Consider the following 27,459-nt stretch of genomic DNA (forward strand, 5'->3'; position numbering starts at 1 on the left):
TGTTAATGAGTGGAGGGTTTATTGCTGTTACTGAGTGGAGGGTTAATCATTGTTACTGAGTGGAGGGTTTATTGCTGTTACTGAGTGGAGGGTTAATCAGTGTTACTGAGTGGAGGGTTTACTGCTGTTACTGAGTGGAGGTTTATTGCTGTTATTGAGTGGAGGGTTAATCATTGTTACTGAGTGGAGGGTTTATTGCTGTTATTGAGTGGAGGGTTAATCATTGTTACTGAGTGGAGGGTTTATTGCTGTTACTGAGTGGAGGGTTAATCAGTGTTACTGAGTGGAGGGTTTACTGCTGTTACTGAGTGGAGGGTTTATTGCTGTTATTGAGTGGAGGGTTAATCATTGTTACTGAGTGGAGGGTTTATTGCTGTTATTGAGTGGAGGGTTAATCATTGTTACTGAGTGGAGGGTTTATTGCTGTTATTGAGTGGAGGGTTAATCATTGTTACTGAGTGGAGGGTTTATTGCTGTTACTGAGTGGAGGTTAATCATTGTTACTGAGTGGAGGGTTTATTGCTGTTACTGTTACTGAGTGAGGTTAATCATTGTTACTGAGTGGAGGGTTTATTGCTGTTACTGAGTGGAGGGTTAATCATTGTTACTGAGTGGAGGGTTTATTGCTGTTACTGAGTGGAGGGTTAATCATTGTTACTGAGTGGAGGGTTTATTGCTGTTACTGAGTGGAGGGTTAATCATTGTTACTGAGTGGAGGGTTTACTGCTGTTACTGAGTGGAGGGTTTATTGCTGTTATTGAGTGGAGGGTTAATCATTGTTACTGAGTGGAGGGTTTATTGCTGTTATTGAGTGGACGGTTAATCATTGTTACTGAGTGGAGGGTTTATTGCTGTTATTGAGTGGAGGGTTAATCATTGTTACTGAGTGGAGGGTTTACTGCTGTTACTGAGTGGAGGGTTTATTGCTGTTACTGAGTGGAGGGTTAATCATTGTTACTGAGTGGAGGGTTTACTGCTGTTACTGAGTGGAGGGTTAATTGCTGTTACTGAGTGGAGGGTTTACTGCTGTTACTGAGTGGAGTGTTTATTGCTGTTACTGAGTGGAGGGTTTACTGCTGTTACTGAGTGGAGGGTTTATTGCTGTTACTGAGTGGAGGGTTTACTGCTGTTAGTGAGTGGAGGGTTTATTGCTGTTACTGAGTGGAGTGTTTATTGCTGTTACTGAGTGGAGGGTTAATCATTGTTACTGAGTGAAGGGTTAATCATTGTTACTGAGTGGAGGGATAATTGCTGTTACTGAGTGGAGGGTTTATTGCTGTTAATGAGTGGAGGGTTTATTGCTGTTACTGAGTGGAGGGTTAATCATTGTTACTGAGTGGAGGGTTTATTGCTGTTACTGAATGGAGGGTTTATTGCTGTTAATGAGTGGAGGGTTTATTGCTGTTACTGAATGGAGGGTTTATTGCTGTTACTGAATGGAGGGTTTATTGCTGTTACTGAATGGAGGGTTTATTGCTGTTATTGAGTGGAGGGTTTATTGCTGTTACTGAGTGGAGGGTTAATCATTGTTACTGAGTGGAGGGTTTATTGCTGTTACTGAGTGGAGGGTTAATCAGTGTTACTGAGTGGAGGGTTTACTGCTGTTACTGAGTGGAGGGTTTATTGCTGTTATTGAGTGGAGGGTTAATCATTGTTACTGAGTGGAGGGTTTATTGCTGTTATTGAGTGGAGGGTTAATCATTGTTACTGAGTGGAGGGTTTATTGCTGTTATTGAGTGGAGGGTTAATCATTGTTACTGAGTGGAGGGTTTATTGCTGTTACTGAGTGGAGGGTTAATCATTGTTACTGAGTGGAGGGTTTATTGCTGTTACTGAGTGGAGGGTTAATCATTGTTACTGAGTGGAGGGTTTATTGCTGTTACTGAGTGGAGGGTTAATCATTGTTACTGAGTGGAGGGTTATTGCTGTTACTGAATGGAGGGTTTATTGCTGTTAATGAGTGGAGGTTTATTGCTGTTACTGATGGAGGGTTTATTGCTGTTACTGAATGGAGGGTTTATTGCTGTTACTGAATGGAGGGTTTATTGCTGTTAATGAGTGGAGGGTTTATTGCTGTTACTGAGTGGAGGGTAATCATTGTTACTGAGTGGAGGGTTATGCTGTACTGAGTGGAGGGTAATTCAGTGTTACTGAGTGGAGGGTTTATGCTGTTACTGAGTGGAGGGTTTATTGCTGTTACTGAGTGGAGGGTTAATCATTTGTTACTGAGTGGAGGGTTTATTGCTGTTATGAGTGGAGGGTTAATCATGTTACTGAGTGGAGGGTTATTGCTGTTATTGAGTGGAGGGTTAATCATTTTACTGAGTGGAGGGTTTATTGCTGTTACTGAGTGGAGGGTTAATCATTGTTACTGAGTGGAGGGTTTATTGCTGTTACTGAGTGGAGGGTTAATCATTGTTACTGAGTGGAGGGTTTATTGCTGTTACTGAGTGGAGGGTTAATCATTGTTACTGAGTGCGGGTAATATATGTTACTGAGTGGGGGTTATATGCTGTTACTGAATGGAGGGTTTATTGCTGAATGAGTGGAGGGTTTATTGCTGTTACTGAATGAGGGTTTATTCTGTTACTGAAGGAGGGTTATTGCTGTTATGCTGTTACTGAGTGGAGGGTTTATTGCTTTTATTGAGTGGAGGGTTAATCATTGTTACTGAGTGGAGGGTTTATTGCTGTTATTGAGTGAGGGTTAATCATTGTTACTGAGTGGAGGGTTTATTGCTGTTATTGAGTGGAGGGTTAATCATTGTTACTGAGTGGAGGGTTTATTGCTGTTACTGAGTGGAGGGTTAATCATTGTTACTGAGTGGAGGGTTTATTGCTGTTACTGAGTGGAGGGTTAATCATTGTTACTGAGTGGAGGGTTTATTGCTGTTACTGAGTGGAGGGTTAATCATTGTTACTGAGTGGAGGGTTTATTGCTGTTACTGAGTGGAGGGTTAATCATTGTTACTGAGTGGAGGGTTTATTGCTGTTACTGAGTGGAGGGTTAATCATTGTTACTGAGTGGAGGGTTTACTGCTGTTACTGAGTGGAGGGTTTATTGCTGTTATTGAGTGGAGGGTTAATCATTGTTACTGAGTGGAGGGTTTATTGCTGTTATTGAGTGGAGGGTTAATCATTGTTACTGAGTGGAGGGTTTATTGCTGTTATTGAGTGGAGGGTTAATCATTGTTACTGAGTGGAGGGTTTACTGCTGTTACTGAGTGGAGGGTTTATTGCTGTTACTGAGTGGAGGGTTAATCATTGTTACTGAGTGGAGGGTTTATTGCTGTTACTGAGTGGAGGGTTAATCATTGTTACTGAGTGGAGGGTTTATTGCTGTTACTGAGTGGAGGGTTAATCATTGTTACTGAGTGGAGGGTTAATCATTGTTACTGAGTGGAGGGTTTATTGCTGTTACTGAGTGGAGGGTTTACTGCTGTTACTGAGTGGAGTGTTTATTGCTGTTATTGAGTGGAGGGTTAATCATTGTTACTGAGTGGAGGGTTTACTGCTGTTACTGAGTGGAGGGTTTATTGCTGTTACTGAGTGGAGGGTTTACTGCTGTTACTGAGTGGAGTGTTTATTGCTGTTACTGAGTGGAGGGTTTACTGCTGTTACTGAGTGGAGGGTTTATTGCTGTTACTGAGTGGAGGGTTTACTGCTGTTACTGAATGGAGGGTTTATTGCTGTTACTGAGTGGAGTGTTTATTGCTGTTACTGAGTGGAGGGTTAATCATTGTTACTGAGTGGAGGGTTAATCATTGTTACTGAGTGGAGGGATAATTGCTGTTACTGAGTGGAGGGTTTATTGCTGTTAATGAGTGGAGGGTTTATTGCTGTTACTGAGTGGAGGGTTAATCATTGTTACTGAGTGGAGGGTTTATTGCTGTTACTGAATGGAGGGTTTATTGCTGTTAATGAGTGGAGGGTTTATTGCTGTTACTGAATGGAGGGTTTATTGCTGTTACTGAATGGAGGGTTTATTGCTGTTACTGAATGGAGGGTTTATTGCTGTTAATGAGTGGAGGGTTTATTGCTGTTACTGAGTGGAGGGTTAATCATTGTTACTGAGTGGAGGGTTTATTGCTGTTACTGAGTGGAGGGTTAATCAGTGTTACTGAGTGGAGGATTTACTGCTGTTACTGAGTGGAGGGTTTTTTGCTGTTATTGAGTGGAGGGTTAATCATTGTTACTGAGTCGAGGGTTTATTGCTGTTATTGAGTGGAGGGTTAATCATTGTTACTGAGTGGAGGGTTTATTGCTGTTATTGAGTGGAGGGTTAATCATTGTTACTGAGTGGAGGGTTTATTGCTGTTACTGAGTGGAGGGTTAATCATTGTTACTGAGTGGAGGGTTTATTGCTGTTACTGAGTGGAGGGTTAATCGTTGTTACTGAGTGGAGGGTTTATTGCTGTTACTGAGTGGAGGGTTAATCATTGTTACTGAGTGGAGGGTTTATTGCTGTTACTGAGTGGAGGGTTAATCATTGTTACTGAGTGGAGGGTTTATTGCTGTTACTGAGTGGAGGGTTAATCATTGTTACTGAGTGGAGGGTTTACTGCTGTTACTGAGTGGAGGGTTTATTGCTGTTATTGAGTGGAGGGTTAATCATTGTTACTGAGTGGAGGGTTTATTGCTGTTATTGAGTGGAGGGTTAATCATTGTTACTGAGTGGAGGGTTTATTGCTGTTATTGAGTGGAGGGTTAATCATTGTTACTGAGTGGAGGGTTTACTGCTGTTACTGAGTGGAGGGTTTATTGCTGTTACTGAGTGGAGGGTTAATCATTGTTACTGAGTGGAGGGTTTATTGCTGTTACTGAGTGGAGGGTTAATCATTGTTACTGAGTGGAGGGTTTATTGCTGTTACTGAGTGGAGGGTTAATCATTGTTACTGAGTGGAGGGTTTATTGCTGTTACTGAGTGGAGGGTTAATCATTGTTACTGAGTGGAGGGTTTACTGCTGTTACTGAGTGGAGGGTTTATTGCTGTTACTGAGTGGAGGGTTTACTGCTTGTACTGAGTGGAGTGTTTATTGCTGTTACTGAGTGGAGGGTTTACTGCTGTTACTGAGTGGAGGGTTTATTGCTGTTACTGAGTGGAGGGTTTACTGCTGTTACTGAGTGGAGGGTTTATTGCTGTTACTGAGTGGAGGGTTTATTGCTGTTACTGAGTGGAGGGTTAATCATTGTTACTGAGTGAAGGGTTTACTGCTGTTACTGAGTGGAGGGTTTATTGCTGTTATTGAGTGGAGGGTTAATCATTGTTACTGAGTGGAGGGTTTATTGCTGTTATTGAGTGGAGGGTTAATCATTGTTACTGAGTGGAGGGTTTATTGCTGTTATTGAGTGGAGGGTTAATCATTGTTACTGAGTGGAGGGTTTACTGCTGTTACTGAGTGGAGGGTTTATTGCTGTTACTGAGTGGAGGGTTAATCATTGTTACTGAGTGGAGGATTTATTGCTCTTACTGAGTGGAGGGTTAATCATTGTTACTGAGTGGAGGGTTTATTGCTGTTACTGAGTGGAGGGTTAATCATTGTTACTGAGTGGGGGGTTTATTGCTGTTACTGAGTGGAGGGTTTACTGCTGTTACTGAGTGGAGTGTTTATTGCTGTTATTGAGTGGAGGGTTAATCATTGTTACTGAGTGGAGGGTTTACTGCTGTTACTGAGTGGAGGGTTTATTGGTGTTACTGAGTGGAGGGTTTACTGCTGTTACTGAGTGGAGTGTTTATTGCTGTTACTGAGTGGAGGCTTTACTGCTGTTACTGAGTGGAGGGTTTATTGCTGTTATTGAGTGGAGGGTTAATCATTGTTACTGAGTGGAGGGTTTATTGCTGTTATTGAGTGGAGGGTTAATCATTGTTACTGAGTGGAGGGTTTATTGCTGTTATTGAGTGGAGGGTTAATCATTGTTACTGAGTGGAGGGTTTATTGCTGTTACTGAGTGGAGTGTTAATCATTGTTACTGAGTGGAGGGTTTATTGCTGTTACTGAGTGGAGGGTTAATCATTGTTACTGAGTGGAGGGTTTATTGCTGTTACTGAGTGGAGGGTTAATCATTGTTACTGAGTGGAGGGTTTATTGCTGTTACTGAGTGGAGGGTTAATCATTGTTACTGAGTGGAGGGTTTATTGCTGTTACTGAGTGGAGGGTTAATCATTGTTACTGAGTGGAGGGTTTACTGCTGTTACTGAGTGGAGGGTTTATTGCTGTTACTGAGTGGAGGGTTTACTGCTTGTACTGAGTGGAGTGTTTATTGCTGTTACTGAGTGGAGGGTTTACTGCTGTTACTGAGTGGAGGGTTTATTGCTGTTACTGAGTGGAGGGTTTACTGCTGTTACTGAGTGGAGGGTTTATTGCTGTTACTGAGTGGAGGGTTTATTGCTGTTACTGAGTGGAGGGTTAATCATTGTTACTGAGTGGAGGGTTTACTGCTGTTACTGAGTGGAGGGTTTATTGCTGTTATTGAGTGGAGGGTTAATCATTGTTACTGAGTGGAGGGTTTATTGCTGTTATTGAGTGGAGGGTTAATCATTGTTACTGAGTGGAGGGTTTATTGCTGTTATTGAGTGGAGGGTTAATCATTGTTACTGAGTGGAGGGTTTACTGCTGTTACTGAGTGGAGGGTTTATTGCTGTTACTGAGTGGAGGGTTAATCATTGTTACTGAGTGGAGGATTTATTGCTCTTACTGGGTGGAGGGTTAATCATTGTTACTGAGTGGAGGGTTTATTGCTGTTACTGAGTGGAGTGTTAATCATTGTTACTGAGTGGGGGGTTTATTGCTGTTACTGAGTGGAGTGTTAATCATTGTTACTGAGTGGAGGGTTTATTGCTGTTACTGAGTGGAGGGTTTACTGCTGTTACTGAGTGGAGTGTTTATTGCTGTTATTGAGTGGAGGGTTAATCATTGTTACTGAGTGGAGGGTTTACTGCTGTTACTGAGTGGAGGGTTTATTGCTGTTACTGAGTGGAGGGTTTACTGCTGTTACTGAGTGGAGTGTTTATTGCTGTTACTGAGTGGAGGCTTTACTGCTGTTACTGAGTGGAGGGTTTATTGCTGTTACTGAGTGGAGGGTTTACTGCTGTTACTGAGTGGAGGGTTTATTGCTGTTATTGAGTGGAGGGTTAATCATTGTTACTGAGTGGAGGGTTTATTGCTGTTATTGAGTGGAGGGTTAATCATTGTTACTGAGTGGAGGGTTTATTGCTGTTATTGAGTGGAGGGTTAATCATTGTTACTGAGTGGAGGGTTTATTGCTGTTATTGAGTGGAGGGTTAATCATTGTTACTGGGTGGAGGGTTTATTGCTGTTACTGAGTGGAGGGTTAATCATTGTTACTGAGTGGAGGGTTTATTGCTGTTACTGAGTGGAGGGTTAATCATTGTTACTGAGTGGAGGGTTTATTGCTGTTACTGAGTGGAGGGTTAATCATTGTTACTGAGTGGAGGGTTTATTGCTGTTACTGAGTGGAGGGTTAATCATTGTTACTGAGTGGAGGGTTTATTGCTGTTACTGATTGGAGGCTGTGCCATTAAATCTCTCCCTGTGTGTGTATGGATCTCCCAGGCTGCTCTTCTTCAGACCGAGGGGGCTGACGTCACACTCCCACCCTGGTAGTTGGAAGTGTGACACTCTGCCTGTGTGCCAGCTCCACCAAGACGGCAAACGCTGCACAGCCACTGGTAAGTCCCCACTCCTACACACTCACACACACCACATATGCTTCCACGGATAAACGTACATGTACACACACAATAAATATATCAACACACGCAGGCACTCACACATTACACACATGTGCAAGCCTACGCACGCATGGGAAAATATTTATGTTTGCCTTCTTGTTTTTATTTGTCATCACTTATCAATATGTTCCAGCATCTCTGCCTTATCTGCGGCCAAAATGGTAGAGAGTAGATGTGGTCATCTGGATGGGACTGGTGACTACAGCCTTGTGGAGGAGCCGAGGACAATAGTGCTAGCTCTGGACTATGATCCTGTACAAAACAAAGTAAGGAAATGGTAGAAATAGACTACAGTAAAGTCAGTTTCACAACTTCAAAACTGCAGTGCAAAATCACTTGACTGCTCTTTATTGACTATGGAGCACTTTGGGTCAGCTGTATTCAGATCTGCTGCCACCTATATGTCATAACTGGTTACTGTAGGACTGTTGATGATGAGGAAGTGAAACTGTTTGGTCCATGTCAGGCAATGATGCTTACGAGGCATTATGATAAAAAATAATAAAATTTGTGTGTTTTCCTAGGTGTACTTTGCCAGTACGGTACTGAGGCAGATTGACCGGGCTGATTTGGACTGCGGGTCCTGGGAAGTTCTGCTCACTGAGGGGTTGGACTCACCAAAGGGCCTGGCTGTGGACTGTGTCAACTGCAAGCTCTACTGGACTGACTGAGGGTGGGTGGTGTACCCCAGGGTTCAGTACAGGGGCCAAGCTCTACTGGACTGACCAAGGGTTGGTAGTGTACCCTAGGGTTCAGTACTGGGGCCAAGCTCTACTGGACTGATCGAGGGTTGGTAGTGTACCCTAGGGTTCAGTACTGGGGCCAAGCTCTACTGGACTGATCGAGGGTTGGTAGTGTACCCTAGGGTTCAGTACTGGGGCCAATGCTATTATCAGAATTTAAAACACACAATTACCTTGACATTCACATTCACACTGAACTATTTGAAGTTTAAACTATTAATTATATTATGCGTGGTTTGTTTTATTCCATTCATTCTACTCCATTTATATCTACTGTTTTATTAATATTGTTTTTAGCCTAGGCCTAGGACATTACTTTTGTATTCTGTCTTTCAGCCTCTCAACTTTAGATCGCAGCACTTTCGATGGCATCAACATAGAGAACGTTATTAGCAATGGGATACAGAAACCAAGGGGAATTGCCGTTCATCCTTTAGCCAAGTACAATATTTTCAATATATTTCTTTGTCAGTATTTTTGCTACACGCAGTCCTCTGCCTGTTCATTTTGGATGGCTGAGTTATCATTTCTGTTTGGTTTTTTTAGGACGTTGTTCTGAACCGATATGGGTACCAGGCCTGTGGTGCAGAGTGCGTCTTTGGAAGGAAGTGACCATTTGGTCATCGCTGGTGCTGACTTGTTGTCCCCTAGTGGTCTGACCATTGACTTCACTGAAGACAGGCTGCACTGATGTGATAGCAAGAGTGGTGTAATGGAGACGGCATCCCTGTATGGCTCCAACCGACGAGTCCTGACAGAGAACAATGTAGATGAGGCTTCTGTGGAACAGACACACACACAAATATGCACACATACAGTACACAGATACACACACATGCATGCACACACACAAGCATGCACACACAAACACTCACACACATTCAAAAAGTTATTGGCTATAATAGCTAAATCTACATATTCTTATTCTAATTCCATCGTCTCTTCTGGTTGGTCCGGGTTGTGGGTCACGGCCTGGAAGCAGCAGCTGCTCCTGAGCGTTTACAAGCGGACCAGGATGAACCCAGAGCGTTCCAACTGGCATCCATAGTGGTGGTTTACCCACTTGCCAAGCCAGGTGGCAAGAGAGAGAGTGAGAGAGAGAGACTCCATATTGTTAAATACCTATGTTAGCTTTATCACAGTCTTTGACCTGTTGTTGTATTTATGACTTTTTTTTCAAATTTTAATTTCTTCCACAGGAGCAAATGTTTGTCTATCAAAATCAGAGCTGTGCGCAGGTGTGTGAGAGCAGGCATTTGGTATTAAGAGATAAGTTTGCTCTGCTCATGCTTTTTCCTACAGATTCTGGAGATGGTGATTCTGCAGACCAGTTCTCTCTGAAAAACCAAACATTGAATGATGAGAGCATGCCACTCTTCATGCCTGTTCTCTCCTCTGATGGGGAGGAGGCAGAGGACAACATGGACAAAGAGAGTGAGCCCACACTCTTCCCTGAAAAGATGGTGTCAGATAAAAACCACACCTCTATAACAACAATACTGGGGATTACATACTGGCACAAAATGGCTGCCACTCTGATTTTGTCCAGATACTGTACATATTATAGTCCCAGTGAAACTGGTCTTTTGAAAAAGGGTTGGCAACATCCTTGCACTTACAGACCAGGATGACTAATGTCTGCTGGATGGAGGCAACCCCACCTGCCACTGCCTGGAAGGCTTCACTGGGGATAGAGAGCTGTGTGTGGGTGATTACATGCATGTGTGTGTATCTATAAACTCTTTTTGATTTCCAATCGATTCCTATTCAGGATAATTCCTGAACTGGAAAAGGGGAAAAGGTAAGTGTCAGGTTGTATTTGTTGATGTGTAATGTTGTGTGTTGTGTTTCTAGACCTTGATGAGTGCATGTTGGGGAAGGCCCTGTGTAGTAGCCAGAGCTCCGTGTGTCAACACAGCCGGTGGATATGCGTTTCATCATTTCATCATTTTCATGTCGTTTTCACTACCCATCTAGATATTGACGAGTGTAAAATGAGAACACACAAATGTGACAAGCGAGCTGAATGCATGAATACTATGGGGTAGCGCTGCAAGTGTCAAACTGGCTACAGTGGGAAGGTGCAGCACTACATTCAGTAAGTATCATAACAAACATTACTACGGCAACAATCTCTAGAAAGACAATTATGTTCAATTTCTGCTTTAAGTTTTTTTTTTATCACCATAATCCCATTTTTCTCTCCTCCCTTCTTTTGTTGTGTCTCCTTCGTCTCTGTCTTTCTTTCTCTCCCCCCTCTCTCTCTGTCTCTCTATCTCTCTCCCTCTCTATCTATCTGTTGCTCTGTCTCTCTCTCTCTCTCTCTCTCTCTCTCTCTCTCTCTCTATCTCTCTCCCTCTCTCTAGTTCTCTCTCTCTCTGTCTCTCTCTAGTTATCTCTGTCTCTCTCTCTCTCCCTCTCTCTAGTTCTCTCTGTCTCTCTTGCTCCCTCTCTTTCTCCACTCTCCACCCCTCTGCGTGTTTGCAGAGTATAACAACTACGTCCTTGTTTGTGACCACCAGTAGCCATATTGACAACACCAGCCAGTGGCTGAACACCAACACAGTGGAGAGCTGCCCCTCATCTCATGATACTTACTGTCTCTATGAGGGAGTCTGCTTTTACTTCGCAGAGATAGAGTCCTACACCTGCAACCAAGTCCCCCTATCTACCTCCTTGTACATGGATCAACACTATTGTTGACTGACTATTCTACAACATTAAGGGGCCAAAAATGCTGTTTTTATTACACTAACTCAGATACAGTGCCTTGGAGTTGGGGTTGAATATTGTTTCTGGATAGGGATTTTCAAGTAAGCCAGTCTAGACAATGGCAGTAGGTGGCACTATTGTTCCATGTGTAAAGCCTTTCCTTGGTAGTTATGGTAACAACGTGAGCTGTAGGGTAAAACAGTAATACTTATGATTCTAAAGTTTAAATCTGCATGGATCTGCAAGATATACAGGACGTCCTCAGTAGAATTCTCTCATAAATCAGCCAACACTGGTTTTGAGCTTCTTGTTTTCAGAAGTTGTGTTATGTTTACACAAGTAGGTGAAACTGTGTGATCTATACTAACAGTGAGTTTTGTGCGTGGTGATCCCAGCTGTGTCTCTGGCTACATGTGCGAGCGCTGTCAGTTCAGTTATCAAGAGTGGTGGGAGCTGCAGCAGGCCAAACAGGAGAAGAGGAGGAACATGGCCATCGCCCTGGGCATGCTGGTCCTCATTCCACTACTCTCCATCACTGCCTGCGTCAACTACTGCTACAGATGCGAGGGGAATGGGGGGGCGGGAGGCTGGAGGAACGGGGTGAGAGGGGAACGAGGGTGAGAGGGGAAGGGGAGGACGGGGGTGAGAGGGGAACGGGGAAATGGGGGATGAAGGTGAAAGGGGAACGGAGGTGAGAGGGGAACGGGGGGACAGGGGGACGGGGGAACGGGGATGAAGGTGAGAGTGTAATGGGTTGAAGGGGAAAGAGGAGAGAGAAGAAGAAGAGGGGAAAAGGAGATGGGATGAAGGGGGTTTGTTGGTTTGGTCACACTTTACATAAGGTGGGTCTTATACCACAGTAACCATCAGTGTAATAAAAACCAATGTACTTACAGGCTATAGTCCTTACCACGTATGCTAGCTTTCTTTATGTATCTTGGTGATGGTGGAGGTGGTCGTGGCGATGGTGGTGATGGTGGTGGTGATGGAGGTGGTGGTGGTGATGATGTGTGTGTGTCTTTGTGTGTGTGTAAACGTATAAACGTGATGCATCAAATCTTTTCAGATGGAAGCATCTAAAAAACAGATTAAAGACGTGGACCCTTCGTGGGGTTAACATCACGACAAGTATCCAATCCCTTTGTAGAAACATGCAGAGGTGTCCATCAAACGCACCTTGTCATGGTACATGTAATATAGGTGAAGGCACAACAGCAGGGAAAAAACAAGAATTAAGCTAATCACATGTAACAAATAGTGGCTTTTGCTGAGGTGCCAGTAGCATACATAAACTCTATATTCCCGTCCATTTGATTCCACACACACACACACACACACGCACGCACGCACGCACGCACGCACGCACGCACGCACGCACGCACACACGCACACACACACACACACACACACACACACACACACACACACACACACACTCCCCTATCTGAGTTAAGTGGCTGATTCTCTTGACAGATGTTTTGGTGGCTTAGAGAGACACAGCGGTGGCTCTGCGGTTCTTCTGACTCACAAAGCAAGGCCTTTTCGAGGGTGTTTTCGTTTGGCTTCCTGGTGGAAGAGGCACGCTTTCAATGACATGCTTAGTTTAGCTTGTTCTACAGCAATTACACACGAAAATAGGTAATTTCTCTGCCTCCAGATGGACCCACTGAGCTATAACCCAGTTCAATCTCTGCACAGTTGACAATAGGTAATAGTTCTTCCCCCAAATTGCCTTTCGCACTTGGCTGCATGTGCAGACATACTCTTGCGGTTTCGTTTTTCTAACTGATGCACCCCACACATACAAGTGTTTGGGGACACTCACACACACACAGTCACAGTCACATTCACACACTCGCTCTCTCTCTGCCTGTCTCTTTCTTCACATCTGCTGAAAATGTAGTTTACTTTCAAACATACACACACACACACACACACACATACACACACCTCTCTTCTCCAGGTGGAAGGACAGGTCACATAGATCAAACATACACAATTGTAAAAGTAATAAAGCTACTTACTCTATCCACTGTAAAAACATACTTAATTTACTGTAAAATGTCTGTTTGCATGTAATATTATCTAGGGAGGCTGTAGGCCGTGGGGACAGGTTTTACTGTGGAACTGATATGGTCTGTCAAAATGATATCAAAATGATACCACCAGTCAGGATTCCCAGGTCACCATTTACATAGATAGTAGCATCCGTATTTACATGACAGTATTTACACAGCTTATATCCGTAGTGACACTGGTGTTGGAGTTGTCATGTGAAATGTATTGAAGAGAACTGAACATAACGCCATTCCCTTGACCTTTGACCTGTGATTGAGACTCACAATGTTGCAATGGGTGTCAACATTATGATGTGAAGGGAAGTATCTTATATCATTCTATGCTTGTTAACAGCTCATGGTAGCTAACAGCAGCCTATATAAATCATGTTTATAATGCATTATGGACAGATGGATCACATGTTACTCTATTCTTTGTCTACCAGAATGATTTGACACATATGACATAGGACACAATGATATACAGACTCGTGGCTGAAGGACAACATTAAGAGCATACAGCTGGCGGGTTATACACTCTATCAGCAGGACAGAACAGCAGCCTCTGGTAAGACACGGGGCGGAGACCTATGCATATTTGTAAACAATAGCTGGTGCACGAAGGAAGTCTCAGGGTTTTGCTCGCCTGAGGAATCTCATCAAGAGCTGTAGACCACACTATCTACCTAGAGAGTTTTCATCTGTATTTTTCGTAGCTGTCTACATACCACCACAGACCGAGGCTGGCACTAAAACCAAACTCAATGAGCTGTGTTCTTCCATAAGCAAACAGGAAAACACTCATCCAGAGGCGACGTTCCTAGTGGCCAGGGACTTTAATGCAATCAGTTGTCCCTAATTTCTATCAGCATGTTAAATATGCAACCAGAGGGAAACAAATTCTAGACCACCTTTACTCTACACACAGAGACGTGTACAAAGCTCTTCCTCGCCCTCCAATTGGCAAATCTGACCATAACTCTATCCTCCTGATTACTGCTGACAACAAAAATTAAAGCAGGAAGCACCAGTGACTCGGTCTATAAAAAAGTGGTCAGATGAAGCAGATGCTAAACTACAGGACTGTTTTGCTAGCACAGACTGGAATATGTTCCGGGATTCTTCCAATGGCATTGAGGAGTACACCACATCAGTCACTGGATTTACCAATAAGTGCATCGAGGATGTAGTTCTCACAGTGATTGTACGTACATACCCCAACCAGAAGCCATGGATTACAGGCAACATTGGCACTGAGCTAAAGGGTAGAGCTGCTGCTTTCAAGGAGCGGGACTCTAACCCGGAAGCTTAGAAGAAATCCTGCTATGCCATCTGACGAACCATTAAACAGGCAAAGCGTTAATACAGGACGAAGATTGAATCGTACTACACCGACTCCGACGCTCGTCGGATGTGGCAGAGCTTGCAAACTACTACAGGCTACAAAAGGAAGCACAGCCATGAGCTGCCCAGTAACACAAGCCTACCAGATGAGCAACATAACTTCTATGCTTGCTTCGAGGCAAGTAACACTGAAACATGCATGAGAGCATCAGCTGTTCTGGATGACTCTGTGATCACGCTCTCCACAGCCGATGTGAGGAAGACCTTTAAACAGGTCAACATTCACAAGGACGCTGGGCCTGATGGATTACCGGGACGTGTACTCCGAGGATGCGCTGACCAACTGGCAAGTGTCTTCATTGACATTTTAACCTCCCTGTCTGAGTCTGTAATACCAACATGTTTCAAGCAGACCATCATTGTCCCTGTGCCCAAGAACACTAAGGTAACCTGCCTAAATGACTACCGACCCATAGCACTCACGTCTGTACCTATGAAATGCTTTAAAAGGCTGGTCATGGCTCACCTCAACACCATTATCCCAGAAACCCTAGACCCACTCCAATTTGCATACCGCACCAACAGATCCACAGACGATGCAATCTCTATTGCACTCCACACTGTCCTTTCCCACCTGGACAAAAGGAACACCTATGTGAGAATGCTATTCATTGACTACAGCTCAGCGTTCAACACCATAGTGCCCTCAAAGCTCATCACTAAGCTAAGGACCCTGAGACTAAACACCTCCCTCTGCAACTGGATCCTGGACATCCTGACGGGCCGCCCCCAGGTGGTAAGTGTAAGTGACAACACATCCGCCACGCTGATCCTCAACAAGGGGGCCCCTCAGGGTTGCATGCTCAGTCCCCTCCTGTACTCCCTGTTCACTCATGACTGCACGGCCAGGCACGACTCCAACACCATCATTACATTTTCCGATGACACAACAGTGGTAGGCCTGATCAACGACAACGATGATAAAGCCTATAGGGAGGAGGTCAGAGACCTGACCGTGTGATGCCAGGACATCAACCTCTTCCTCTACATGATCAAGACAAAGGAGATGATTGTGGACTACAGGGAAAGGAGGACCGAGCACGCCCCCATTCTCATCGACGGGGCTGTAGTGGAGCAGGTTGAGAGCTTCAAGTTCCTTGGCGTCCATATCACCAACAAACTAACATGGTTCAAGCACACCAAGACAGTCGTGAAGAGGGCATGACAAAACCTATTCCCCCTCAGGAGATTTGGCATGAGTCCTCAGATCCTCAGAAGGTTCTTCAGCTGCACAATCGAGAGCATCCTGACTGGTTGCATCACTGCCTGGTATGGCAACTGCTCGGCCTCCGACTGCAAGGGACTACAGAGGGTAGTGTGTACGGCCTTGTACATCACCGGGGCCAAGCTTCCTGCCATGGCTACCCAGACTATTTGCATTGCCCCCCCACGCCGCTGCTACTCTCTGTCATTATCTATGCATAGCCACTTTAATACCTCTACCTACATGTACATAATTACCTCAAATACCTCGATACCGATGCCCCCCGCACATTGACAAATTGACTCTGTACCGGTACCCCTTGTATATAGCCCTGCTATTGTTATTTACTGCTGCTCTTTAATTATTTGTTATTCTTATCTCTTAATTTTGGGGGAATTTTCTTAAAACTGCATTGTTGGTTAAGGGCTTGTAAGTAAGCATTTCACTGTAAGGTCTACCTACACCAATTGTATTCGGCGCATGTGACAAATAACATTTAATTTGATTTATACTATGTGATTTCAGGTCCAGGAGATTATTTCGGAAGCACCCCTCTGTGGATGACATGAGCGAGACAAGCACAAGTGCCCAACTCGCAATGGGTAAGTTTGAACCCAGTCAATGGTGACTTACGTATACTGACCAATCACAAAAGGCGGTGAAGTTTGACCATGCACTAGTAGTATGTTACTTTACTGTGCCCCCCAACGGTTATCCCTTCTGTTTTAGTTCTATGTTGTTTTGGAACATGGTGGCGATGGAAAGGTCATTCACGTCATGAGCTGTCCAAGAAGAGCTGTTAGTCCCTCTTGCTCCTCCGAAACAGGTACCATCACACATGCTTGTTTTAAGGATTCCCAATCAAACAAAACATGTCATTCATAGGTTATACCTATGTCATTATGATTTTACTATGATATTTCTTCGTAAATACCTTACAATTGCTATATAGTGAAGCAAAGCTCTGGACTGAGATGAGCTTGGCTTTATAAATGTATTTTATTTTTATTATTTAACTAGGCAAGTCAGTTAAGAACAAATTCTTATTTACAATGATGGCCTACTTGTAAAGCCCCCCAGCCAAACCCTCCCGTAACCCAGACGATGCTGGGCCAATTGTGCGCCATCTATGGGACTCCCGATCACAGCCGGTTGTGATACAGCCGGGATTGAACCCGGGTCTGTAGTGCCTTAGACCCGGGCGATGCAGTGCCTTATAGACTGCTGCGCCACTCGGGAGGCTTTGATTGTCCACGTGAAAGCTTTGTGTCAGAGGAGGCGGGGACTCTCCCCAGACTCAAGGGAAGGAACGAGTGCTCCTGTGGATCAGCTACCATGGAGACCAACAAGAAGGGGGCCAACCACCTCAAGTCCATCGACAACCTCATCTTCCTGGATGACCCTCAGCCCGCCCCCACCGTGACACAGCCCCCAAACCCACCAAACGAGAACCAAAGAACACACTCTGGAACCTGGAGATTGCTAGCATGGAATCAAAACTGATTATTTGTTCTCCAGGACAGATACTCTTCTATTGGAGCTGCTTCAATCGCTGAAACAATATTGAAACAGAATGATATTCAGTGTGGATTCCAGGCTAGGAGAACCCTTGGGTTGCTTCAGATTCTGTCTTGCTTTGATGTTTATAGCGCTATACTCTATATTTAGGTATGCCTATGAGTGGAAACGAATCTTTACCCCTAACATTTGCCTGTCCTTCAGTCCACTGGGGTTTCAACTAGGATATTTGTTTATTGTCACTTTTCCTTGATGCTGGTTGAAAACAACATTGTTTTGTCTGGAAGGTTCCATTGGAGATGCTGGGGGTGTCTGAATAAAAAAAGAAGAAAGAGAATGCATCCCAAATAGCACCCCATTTCCTATGTAGTGCACTACTTTAGACCAGGGCCCATAGGGCTATGTAGGGAGCACTTTGTAGACCGTGCCATTTGGTACGTAACCATAGAGACACACTATCTGTGAGTACTGGTGTAGAACGCTACTAATAGTAGAGAAGGAAAGTGGAGACTTGTTATGCTACTGATTTCTGCTTTTTCACTCTTTCAATATGACTTTGTCTATACCTGGTCAAGTTATTGACAGTGAGTGTGATCTTCTTCAAGAACTTGATAACAACTGGTTTCCTTTTCTATTCTGTTTTGCTGTATTTTTGTTGTTCATCATACACATTCTCCATTTAACTGGACTGACCTGTTAAAGCGTACATATGGGTCAGTGCTTGTGTATTTTTGTGGGTGATCAAATACTTATATCCATAAAAAATTGTCTGATGGAGAGACGGATATCTTTTCAACAGTACCAGAAAATACAATTTCAATCCAAGTGTGATATGGGTTTGTCTCAGTGCAAATTTAAAAAAAAATGTAATACAAAGTCAGTAGTCAATAATCAATGAAAACAACCATACTACCTGACCTTAGTTCTTTAAAAAGGAAAAGCATGTACCAGCATCTCAAGATCATACCACAAGCACTCCAACTATGGCTAAGAGTAAGATGTTAAAAGATGTTAAAAGAAGAATAGTTCAAAAGCCTTGGGGGGAGATGACCCTTATCAGACTAATGCCTCTAGCAGTAAGAAGAGCTAACAACGAGGAGAGAACCAATGGCAGTGACTTCTTTGAACAGTCATTGTGAAACTTCTAAATAACCTTTTCAAGAAAGGCTTTTGGTGATTATTTCATGGAATACCTCATGGATTGCATGAGCCTCTCTGGCTACAATTCAAGAATAACAGATCATCTCTCTGTTTGTCTGTCTGCTTGTCTCTCTCTCTCTATCTATCTGTCTGTCTGTCTGTCTGTCTGTCTGTCTGTCTGTCTGTCTGTCTGTCTGTCTGTCTGTCTGTCTGTCTGTCTGTCTGTCTGTCTGTCTGTATGTCTGTCTGTCTGTCTGTCTGTCTGTCTGTCTGTCTGTCTGTCTGTCTGTCTGTCTGTCTGCCTGCCTGCCTGCCTGCCTGCCTGCCTGCCTGCCTGCCTGCCTGCCTGCCTGCCCGTCTGGCAATATCCTTCTCTCTCTTTCCCTGCCTCTCACCTCACCCAGGTAAAGACTGTTGATGCTTTCCCGTCAAGGGACCAAATGATTCTATCTGTAACACTCTGGCAACTTTGGTGCCCGATGCACCCGCCTTTCTCTCAAGCCTCACTGGGGGTGGTTAATGGAGGGCCACCGTCGCTTCTTTGTTTCGAGCTGATAGGGGAAAACAAAATACTTTCCTTCAAAAACTATTAGAGGCCACATCGATATTGATTTCCTGGCAAGGGAACACATCTATATATTGCCCTCCATTGTAGCCTTTTTAGCCCTCTACTCTAAAATAGTGGTAGATCGGCCGTGAAATAAAGATGAAATTGGACCCGTGTCAATTTATTTTGTATTAGGGGCAATAGAGTCAATGGTAAGTAAAAGGCATTTTCTCTCACAATGTTAACCTCTCATTTTCAAGGATGTTTTTATATACTCACCATCTAAACTTTTGTGTTTAAAGAAATTGTATTTGTTTGATGATGAGGTGCTAGTTGTTTGACCATGAGGGATACATATTTAATCTAATGAATACATGACCTGTGTTGAGCTACAATTACTGCTACTGCTACTGCTACAAATGCTACTGCTACTACTGCTACTACTGCTACTACTACTACTACTACCGCTACTACCGCTACTAGTACTACAGCTACTACTGCTACTACTGCTACTACTACTAATACTGCTGACAACTAATATGACTACTACTACTGTTACAAATACTGGTACTACTACTACTACTGCTACTACTACTACTACTCCCTCTACAAGAGGGTAGAGGGAGTCCAATAGAGAGGGAGGGGCAGAGGGATTGATGATGTGAACTGTGTTTACCATTACCAAGGGCTACTACTACTACTACTACTGCTACTATTACTATTACTACTTCTGCTACTGCTACTACTACTACTGCTACTACTACTATTACTACTTCTGCTACTGCTACTACTACTACTGCTGCTACTACTACTACTACTACTGCTGCTACTACTACTACTACTACTACTACTCCCTCTACAAGTGGGTAGAGGGAGTCCAATAGAGAGGGAGGGGCAGAGGGATTGATGATGTGAACTGTGTTTACCATTACCAAGGGCTACTACTACTACTACTACTGCTACTATTACTATTACTACTTCTGCTACTGCTACTACTACTACTGCTACTACTACTATTACTACTTCTGCTACTGCTACTACTACTACTACTGCTACTACTACTACTACTACTACTACTGCTGCTACTACTACTACTACTACTACTACCACTACTAATAGTGCTATGACAACTAATATGACCACCACTACTGCTACTACTACTACTGCTACTACTACTACTGCTACTACTAATTTTACTACTAATGCTACTACTACTGCTACTACTACTAATACCGCTGACAACTAATATGACTACTACTACTACTACTGCTACAACTACTATTACTACTACTACTTCTGCTACTGCTACTACTACTATTACTACTTCTGCTACTGCTACTACTACTACTACTACTCCCTCTACAAGAGGGTAGAGGGAGTCCAATAGAGAGGGAGGGGCAGAGGGATTGATGATGTGAACTGTGTTTACCATTACCAAGGGCTACTACTACTACTACTACTGCTACTATTACTACTTCTGCTACTGCTACTACTACTGTTACTACTTCTGCTACTGCTACTACTACTACTACTGCTACTACTACTATTACTACTTCTGCTACTGCTACTACTACTACTACTGCTACTACTACTACTACTGCTGCTACTACTACTACTACTACTACTGCTGCTACTACTACTACTACTACTACTACCACTACTAATAGTGCTATGACAACTAATATGACCACCACTACTGCTACTACTACTACTGCTACTACTACTACTGCTACTACTAATTTTACTACTAATGCTACTACTACTGCTACTACTACTAATACCGCTGACAACTAATATGACTACTACTACTGCTACAACTACTATTACTACTACTACTTCTGCTACTGCTACTACTACTATTACTACTTCTGCTACTGCTACTACTACTACTACTACTCCCTCTACAAGAGGGTAGAGGGAGTCCAATAGAGAGGGAGGGGCAGAGGGATTGATGATGTGAACTGTGTTTACCATTACCAAGGGCTACTACTACTACTACTACTGCTACTATTACTACTTCTGCTACTGCTACTACTACTGTTACTACTTCTGCTACTGCTACTACTACTACTACTGCTACTACTACTATTACTACTTCTGCTACTGCTACTACTACTACTACTGCTACTACTACTACTACTGCTGCTACTACTACTACTACTACTACTACTAACACTACTAATAGTGCTATGACAACTAATATGACCACCACTACTGCTACTACTACTACTGCTACTACTACTACTACTAATTTTACTACTAATGCTACTACTACTGTTACTACTACTGCTACTACTAATAATGCTGCTACTACTTCTACTACTGCTGCTACTACTACCACTGATGCTGCCACTACTACTACTGATACTGCTACTAATACTACTACCACTACTGCTGCTGCTGCTACTACTGCTACTGCTACTACTACTACTTCTACTACTAAATACTACTACTAATAATAATAATAATAATACTGCTATGTCTACTACTACGGCTTCTACTACTACTACTGATGCTACTGCTGCTACTACTACTAATACTGCTACAACTACAACTACTACTAACACTGCTACTCCTACTACTTATACTACTACTGCTACTACTACTACCACTGATGCTGCCACTACTACTACTGATACTGCTACTAATACTACTACCACTACTGCTGCTGCTGCTACTACTGCTACTGCTACTACTACTACTTCTACTACTAAATACTACTACTTATAATAATAATAATAATACTGCTATGTCTACTACTACGGCTTCTACTACTACTACTGATGCTACTGCTGCTACTACTACTAATACTGCTACAACTACAACTACTACTAACACTGCTACTCCTGCTACTTATACTACTACTGCTACTACTACTACCACTGATGCTGCCACTACTACTACTGATACTGCTACTACTACTACTACCACTACTGCTGCTGCTACTACTACTACTACCAGTGATGCTGCTACTGCTACTACCACTACTACTACTACTACGACTACTAAATAATAATAATACTACTACTAATACTGCTATGACTACTACTATGACTACTAATACTATTACTACTGCTTCTACTTCTACTACTAATGCTACTACTACTTCTACTGCTACTACTGCTACTGCTACTGCTACTACTACTGCTGATACTATTACTACTGCTACTACTACTGCTAATACTGATACTGCTTTTACTACTACTACTACTACTACTACTGATACTACTGCTACTACTACTCCAACTGCTACTACTACTAATGCTGCTACTACTACTACTAATGCTGCTACTACTACTAATACTGCTACTACTACTAATACTGCTACTACTACTAATGCTACTACTACTACTAATGCTACTACTAATGCTGCTACTATTACTGATACTACTACTACTCCAAATACTGCTACTACTACTACTGATACTACTGCTGCTACTGCTGCTACTACTACTATTACTACTGCTACTAATACTACTACTACTACTACTATTACTACAAATACTGCTTCTACTGCTACTGCTGTTGCTACTACTGATACTACTGATACCACTGCTACTACTACTACTACTGCCATTACTACTACTAAGACTACTACTGCTACTACTTCATTTAGTGTGTGTGTCCAGTCCCATTTTCGCTTCAGCTGTTGGGAATTTAAAATGAGGGATCAAGGGATGAGGAGATTATCCACCTGAGAGAGGAAGGGAGCGACAGAGAGGGAGGGAGAGACAGAGAGGGAGAGAGAGAGCGAGATAAGGGAGAGACAGAGAGAGGGAGGGAGAGAGAGAGAGGGAGGGAGAGAGAGGGAGGGAGAGACACAGAGAGCGAGGGAGAAACGGAGGGAGCGGGAGAGAGACGGGGGAGGGGGAAAGAGAGAGGGAGGGAGAGACAGGGGGAGAGAGGGAGAGAGAGACAGAGAGAGAGGGAAGGAGAAAGAGAGGGAGGGAGAGAGAAAGATAGAGAGAGCAACAACGAGAGTGGGAGAGGGAGAGGAGAGAAAGAGGAGAGCGAGACGGGGAGAGTAAGAGAAAAAGCAAGAGAGCGAGAACGACAGACAGAGAGAGAAAACAACAACACCTTACCTTCCCAGAAAAAAGATTACTGTATCTTATTCTTACCCCCTAATTTCCCAGTCATGTGGTAGATGGAAGCAGTTGGCTCAAGATGGCCATCGTCTCTTCACTCTGCTAGGTCCACAGATGAGAGTGGCTAAACACAGTATTAGCTGTCCACTCAAAGGCTTTACCCTGATCCTTCAGGTCACTTCTTTGTCCCCCTGGCGTCTAAACTGGGCACTTTAGGTCTGTTTTGCAAGCCTTTGGGCAGATTTAGAAAGAATGGGGGATAATGTTTATTTACTGTATTTTGGCATGAACACTTGTGCCCAAAAGCTGAGTGAGTGAGTGACTTGTTGCTCCCTTGATTGAGTTGTCGAGAGGTTAGAGGTGGTAGAGGAAGTCCGATAGAGATGGAGGGGAAGAGGGATTGATGATGTGAACTGTGTTTACCCATACCAAGGGCTAAGCCATGCAAGATGGTACGCTGGTCACCTATATCAGTCTTTCTGCAGCAGTATGTCTTCAAGTGGTGGTTCCATAGTGCAAAGAAGCATATATTCACAGAATATCAAGCAACTTAATCTATCCAAGAGAAGTAAACTGACTAAATATATGATAACATTTCCAACTATGGTTAAATGTACGTTTGCTATTTTTGAAAATATGTACATAAACGCACATAAATCCAACAGATGCAGAATCAGAGGAAGAGATTGATCATAAAATATGATAGGAGTGCTGTAACAGAGATTAAAATGTCAGTGAAGTATGCAGTGCTCCAGGCCATGAAGTAGATTGTCACCTAAATCTGAGTTGTAAGCATCTTTTGTCCAGAAGATGGCGATAGAGGACTGAATAAACCTTGACAATAGTTCTTGCTCTGAGTCAGCTCTATTCCACCACTAGGGACAATCCACTGCTGAGTCACACATTCACATTTACAGTTTTTACATTTTACATTTAAGTCATTTAGCAGACACTCTTATCCAGAGCGACTTACAAATTGGAAAGTTCATACATACTCATCCTGGTCCCCCCGTGGGAATTGAACCCTGGTCCCCCCGTGGGAATTGAACCCACAACCCTGGCGTTGCAAGCGCCATGCTCTACCAACTGAGCCACACGGGACCCAGTAATTGTTTTTGACAATTACTTACACATGATTTCTGAAACTACGGCTCCTTTTCTCTGGACTCTACTCACAAAACCCCAAAACACAGACACAACATGCAAAACGTCACACAATTCTCGCAAAACCAAACGCTTAATTCAAAACTATTTAAACTCTTCTCAAAATTGTGTTTTTGCGTCAAAACTCTACACACAAACCATCAAATGATTAGCTCTTATACACGCCAACTACACACGGATGTGACAAATGTAAAACACTACTATCTTGTGTCTTTTGCATATTCAGTGCGCAGTGGAGTCCACGGCAGTTTGTCATAGCACTCACACGTACATGTATGTGCACAAATATATACAGTATGTATGCATATCAGTATATATTTACACTATAAACAGAAAGGCAAGGGGGGGGAAATTAAATATATTTCTTTCTCAAAACATTGTATTTTCATCCAGATTTCAGGATGAACAGTAACAGACAAAACACATACAGTAGATGATAAACAAATAGGCTTGTTACGATAAAGAGAAAAACAATTAGGGTGCATCCTGTCTCCTATTTGGGTCTGGCCACAGCACCTCATCAACATCACAAGCGATGTTCTCTCAGCGGGGGAAGTAACATCTGGAGGGGAGTATCCAGCCCTGGCATGCCCCCTCGTCTGTGTCACCACAGGCCTCCTCCGTCGCCTGGAGAAGGGGTATGCATTGGTGGGGTTGGCGATCGTACACCTTCCAACGCCACGCAGAAAAGATCTCTTCTATTGGGTTTAGAAATGGAGAATATGGTGGTAGGTTGAGCATCAACTTGCGGATGGTCAATGAACCAATTGCGGACCACAGCAGCCCGGTGGGAAACTCACGTTGTCCCAGATGACAACAAACCTGGACTGCTCTGGCCCATTCCTCTGGTCAATGGGAATGAGGATATTATGCAGGGTGTCAAGGAAGGTGATAATGTGGGCAGTATTATAAGGACCGAGAGTGGCATGTTGATGAAGGACACCGTTCTGACTAATGGCTGCACTCATTGTGATGTTACCACCACGCTCTCCAGGGACATTGACGATGGCGCGGTGTCCTATGAGGTTTCTTCCCCTGCGTCTTGTTTTGGCTAGGTTAAAGCCGACCTCGTCAGCGTAGACAAAATCATGATGCTCTGCAGCAGCATCTAGTTCCATAACTCTCTGAAACAGACCAGACAAAACATTATTGTATGACAGTATGAATAGACATAGAGCAGTCAATATGTAGCACAATACACGGGAATACAGTACCAATGACAGGATAGTATAGCTTACTTGTACGTATTCATACCGCAGTTGTTTCACTCTGTCAGAATTTGGCTCAAATGGTACTCCGTTGAGCTGCTTCATACGAATCTGATGGCGTTTCAGGAGACGGCCAAGTGCGGATAAACTCACCCTATTTATGTTACTGAATGTTTATGTTGTCAGTGATGATGTGGTGTTGCAGAAGTCATAAACGTATGCTGTTGTTTGAAATGACCGTATTCACTATGTGTTGTTCCTGCTCTGCTGTGAACAGCCGGTTTCTTCCTCCATTGATGGGTCGTCTAGCAATTCTGCAAAAACATGATGTGAATGGTTAGGGTGCAAGACTTCTTTCAGTGTGAAATGAAATGTTACTGTAGTGCTATAAGTGCTGCAGTGCTGTAAGTACAGCAGCATGGTATAGAGCAGTGGTTCCCAAACATTTTATAGTCCTGTACCCCTTCAAACATTCAACCTCCAGCTCCATACCCCCTCTAGCACCAGGGTCAGCGCACTCTCAAATGTTGTTTTTTGCCATTATTGTAAGCCTGCCACACACATACAACATATTTATTAAACATAAGAATGAGTGTGAGTTTCTGACACAACCCAGCTCGTGGGAAGTGACCAAGAGCTCTTATAGGACCAGGGCACAAATAATAATATAATAATAATCAATAATTTTGCTCTTTATTTCACCATCTTACATATAAAACCTTAATTGTTCATCGAAAATTGTGAATAACTCACCACAGGTTAATGAGAAGGGTGTGATTGAAAGGATGCACATAACTCTGCAATGTTGGGTTGTATTGGAGAGTGTCTCAGTCTTAAATCATTTTCCACACACAGTCTGTGCCTGTATTTAGTTTTCATGCTAGTGAGGGCCTAGAATCTACTCACATACTGTACGTGGTTGCAAAGGGCATCAGTGTCTTAACAGTGCGATTTGCCAAGGCAGGATACTCTGAGCGCAGCCCAATCCAGAAATCTGGCAGTGGCATCTGATTCAATTCAATTTTCACAGAACTGCTTGTTGCAATTTCGATGAGTCTCTCTTGTTCAGATATCTGTAAGTGGACTGGAGGCAGGGCAGGAAAGGGATGATGAATCCAGCTTGTGTCAACCGTTTCGGGAAAGTATCTGTGTAATTGCGCACCCAACTCACTCGAGTGCTTCACTATATCACATTTGACATTGTCCGTAAGCTTAAATTAATTTGCACACAAAAAATCATACAATGATGGAAAGATCTGTGTGTTGTCCTTATTAATGCAGACAGAGAAGAGCTCCAACTTCTTAATCATGTCCTCAATTTTGTCCCGCACATTGAATATAGTTGTGGAGAGTCCCTGTAATCCTAGATTCAGATCATTCAGGGGAGAAAAAACATCACCCAGATAGGCCAGTCGTGTGAGAAACTCATCATCATGCAAGGTCAGACAAGTGAAAATTATGGTCAGTAAAGAAAACTTTAAGCTCATCTCTCAATTTAAAAAAACGTGTCAATACATTGCCCCTTGATAACCAGCGCACTTCTGTATGTTGTAAAAGCGTTACATGGTCGCTGCCCATATCATTGCAAAGTGCAGAAAATACACAAGGGTTCAGGGGCCTTGCTTTAACAAAGTTAACCATAGTGTCCAAAATGTCTTTCAAGCTGTCAGGCATTCCCTTGGCAGCAAGAGCCTCTCGGTGGATGCTGCAGTGTACCCAAGTGACGTCGAGAGCAACTGCTTGCACGCACATTACCACTCCACTATATCTCCCTGTCATGGCTTTTGCGCCATCAGTGGCTACATCCGGACCGTTAGTGGAATTCCCGTGAGAGAGTAACGGTTAATGTGATTGGATGTTAATTATTTGACTAGGCTACCTGAATTTGACATTGTGTTGTTATTTTGCCGAACACTAGATGG

The 27,459-nt window shown here is 43.3% G+C and overlaps 1 protein-coding gene across 1 annotated transcript; it reads left to right on the forward strand.

The window, feature by feature from the left end:
* The first annotated feature begins 7,910 nt into the window (after positions 1 to 7,910).
* Positions 7,911 to 17,375, forward strand: egf (epidermal growth factor). The gene is given in 7 exon segments (XM_038992516.1): positions 7,911 to 8,018; positions 8,277 to 8,425; positions 8,832 to 8,936; positions 9,042 to 9,261; positions 10,983 to 11,173; positions 11,603 to 11,824; positions 17,168 to 17,375. Coding segments are annotated over 7 exon segments (1,203 nt in total).
* The last annotated feature ends 10,084 nt before the right edge of the window (positions 17,376 to 27,459 follow it).

Source organism: Salvelinus namaycush, chromosome 5 (assembly GCF_016432855.1).
Source record: "Salvelinus namaycush isolate Seneca chromosome 5, SaNama_1.0, whole genome shotgun sequence".
Taxonomy (NCBI): domain Eukaryota; kingdom Metazoa; phylum Chordata; class Actinopteri; order Salmoniformes; family Salmonidae; genus Salvelinus; species Salvelinus namaycush.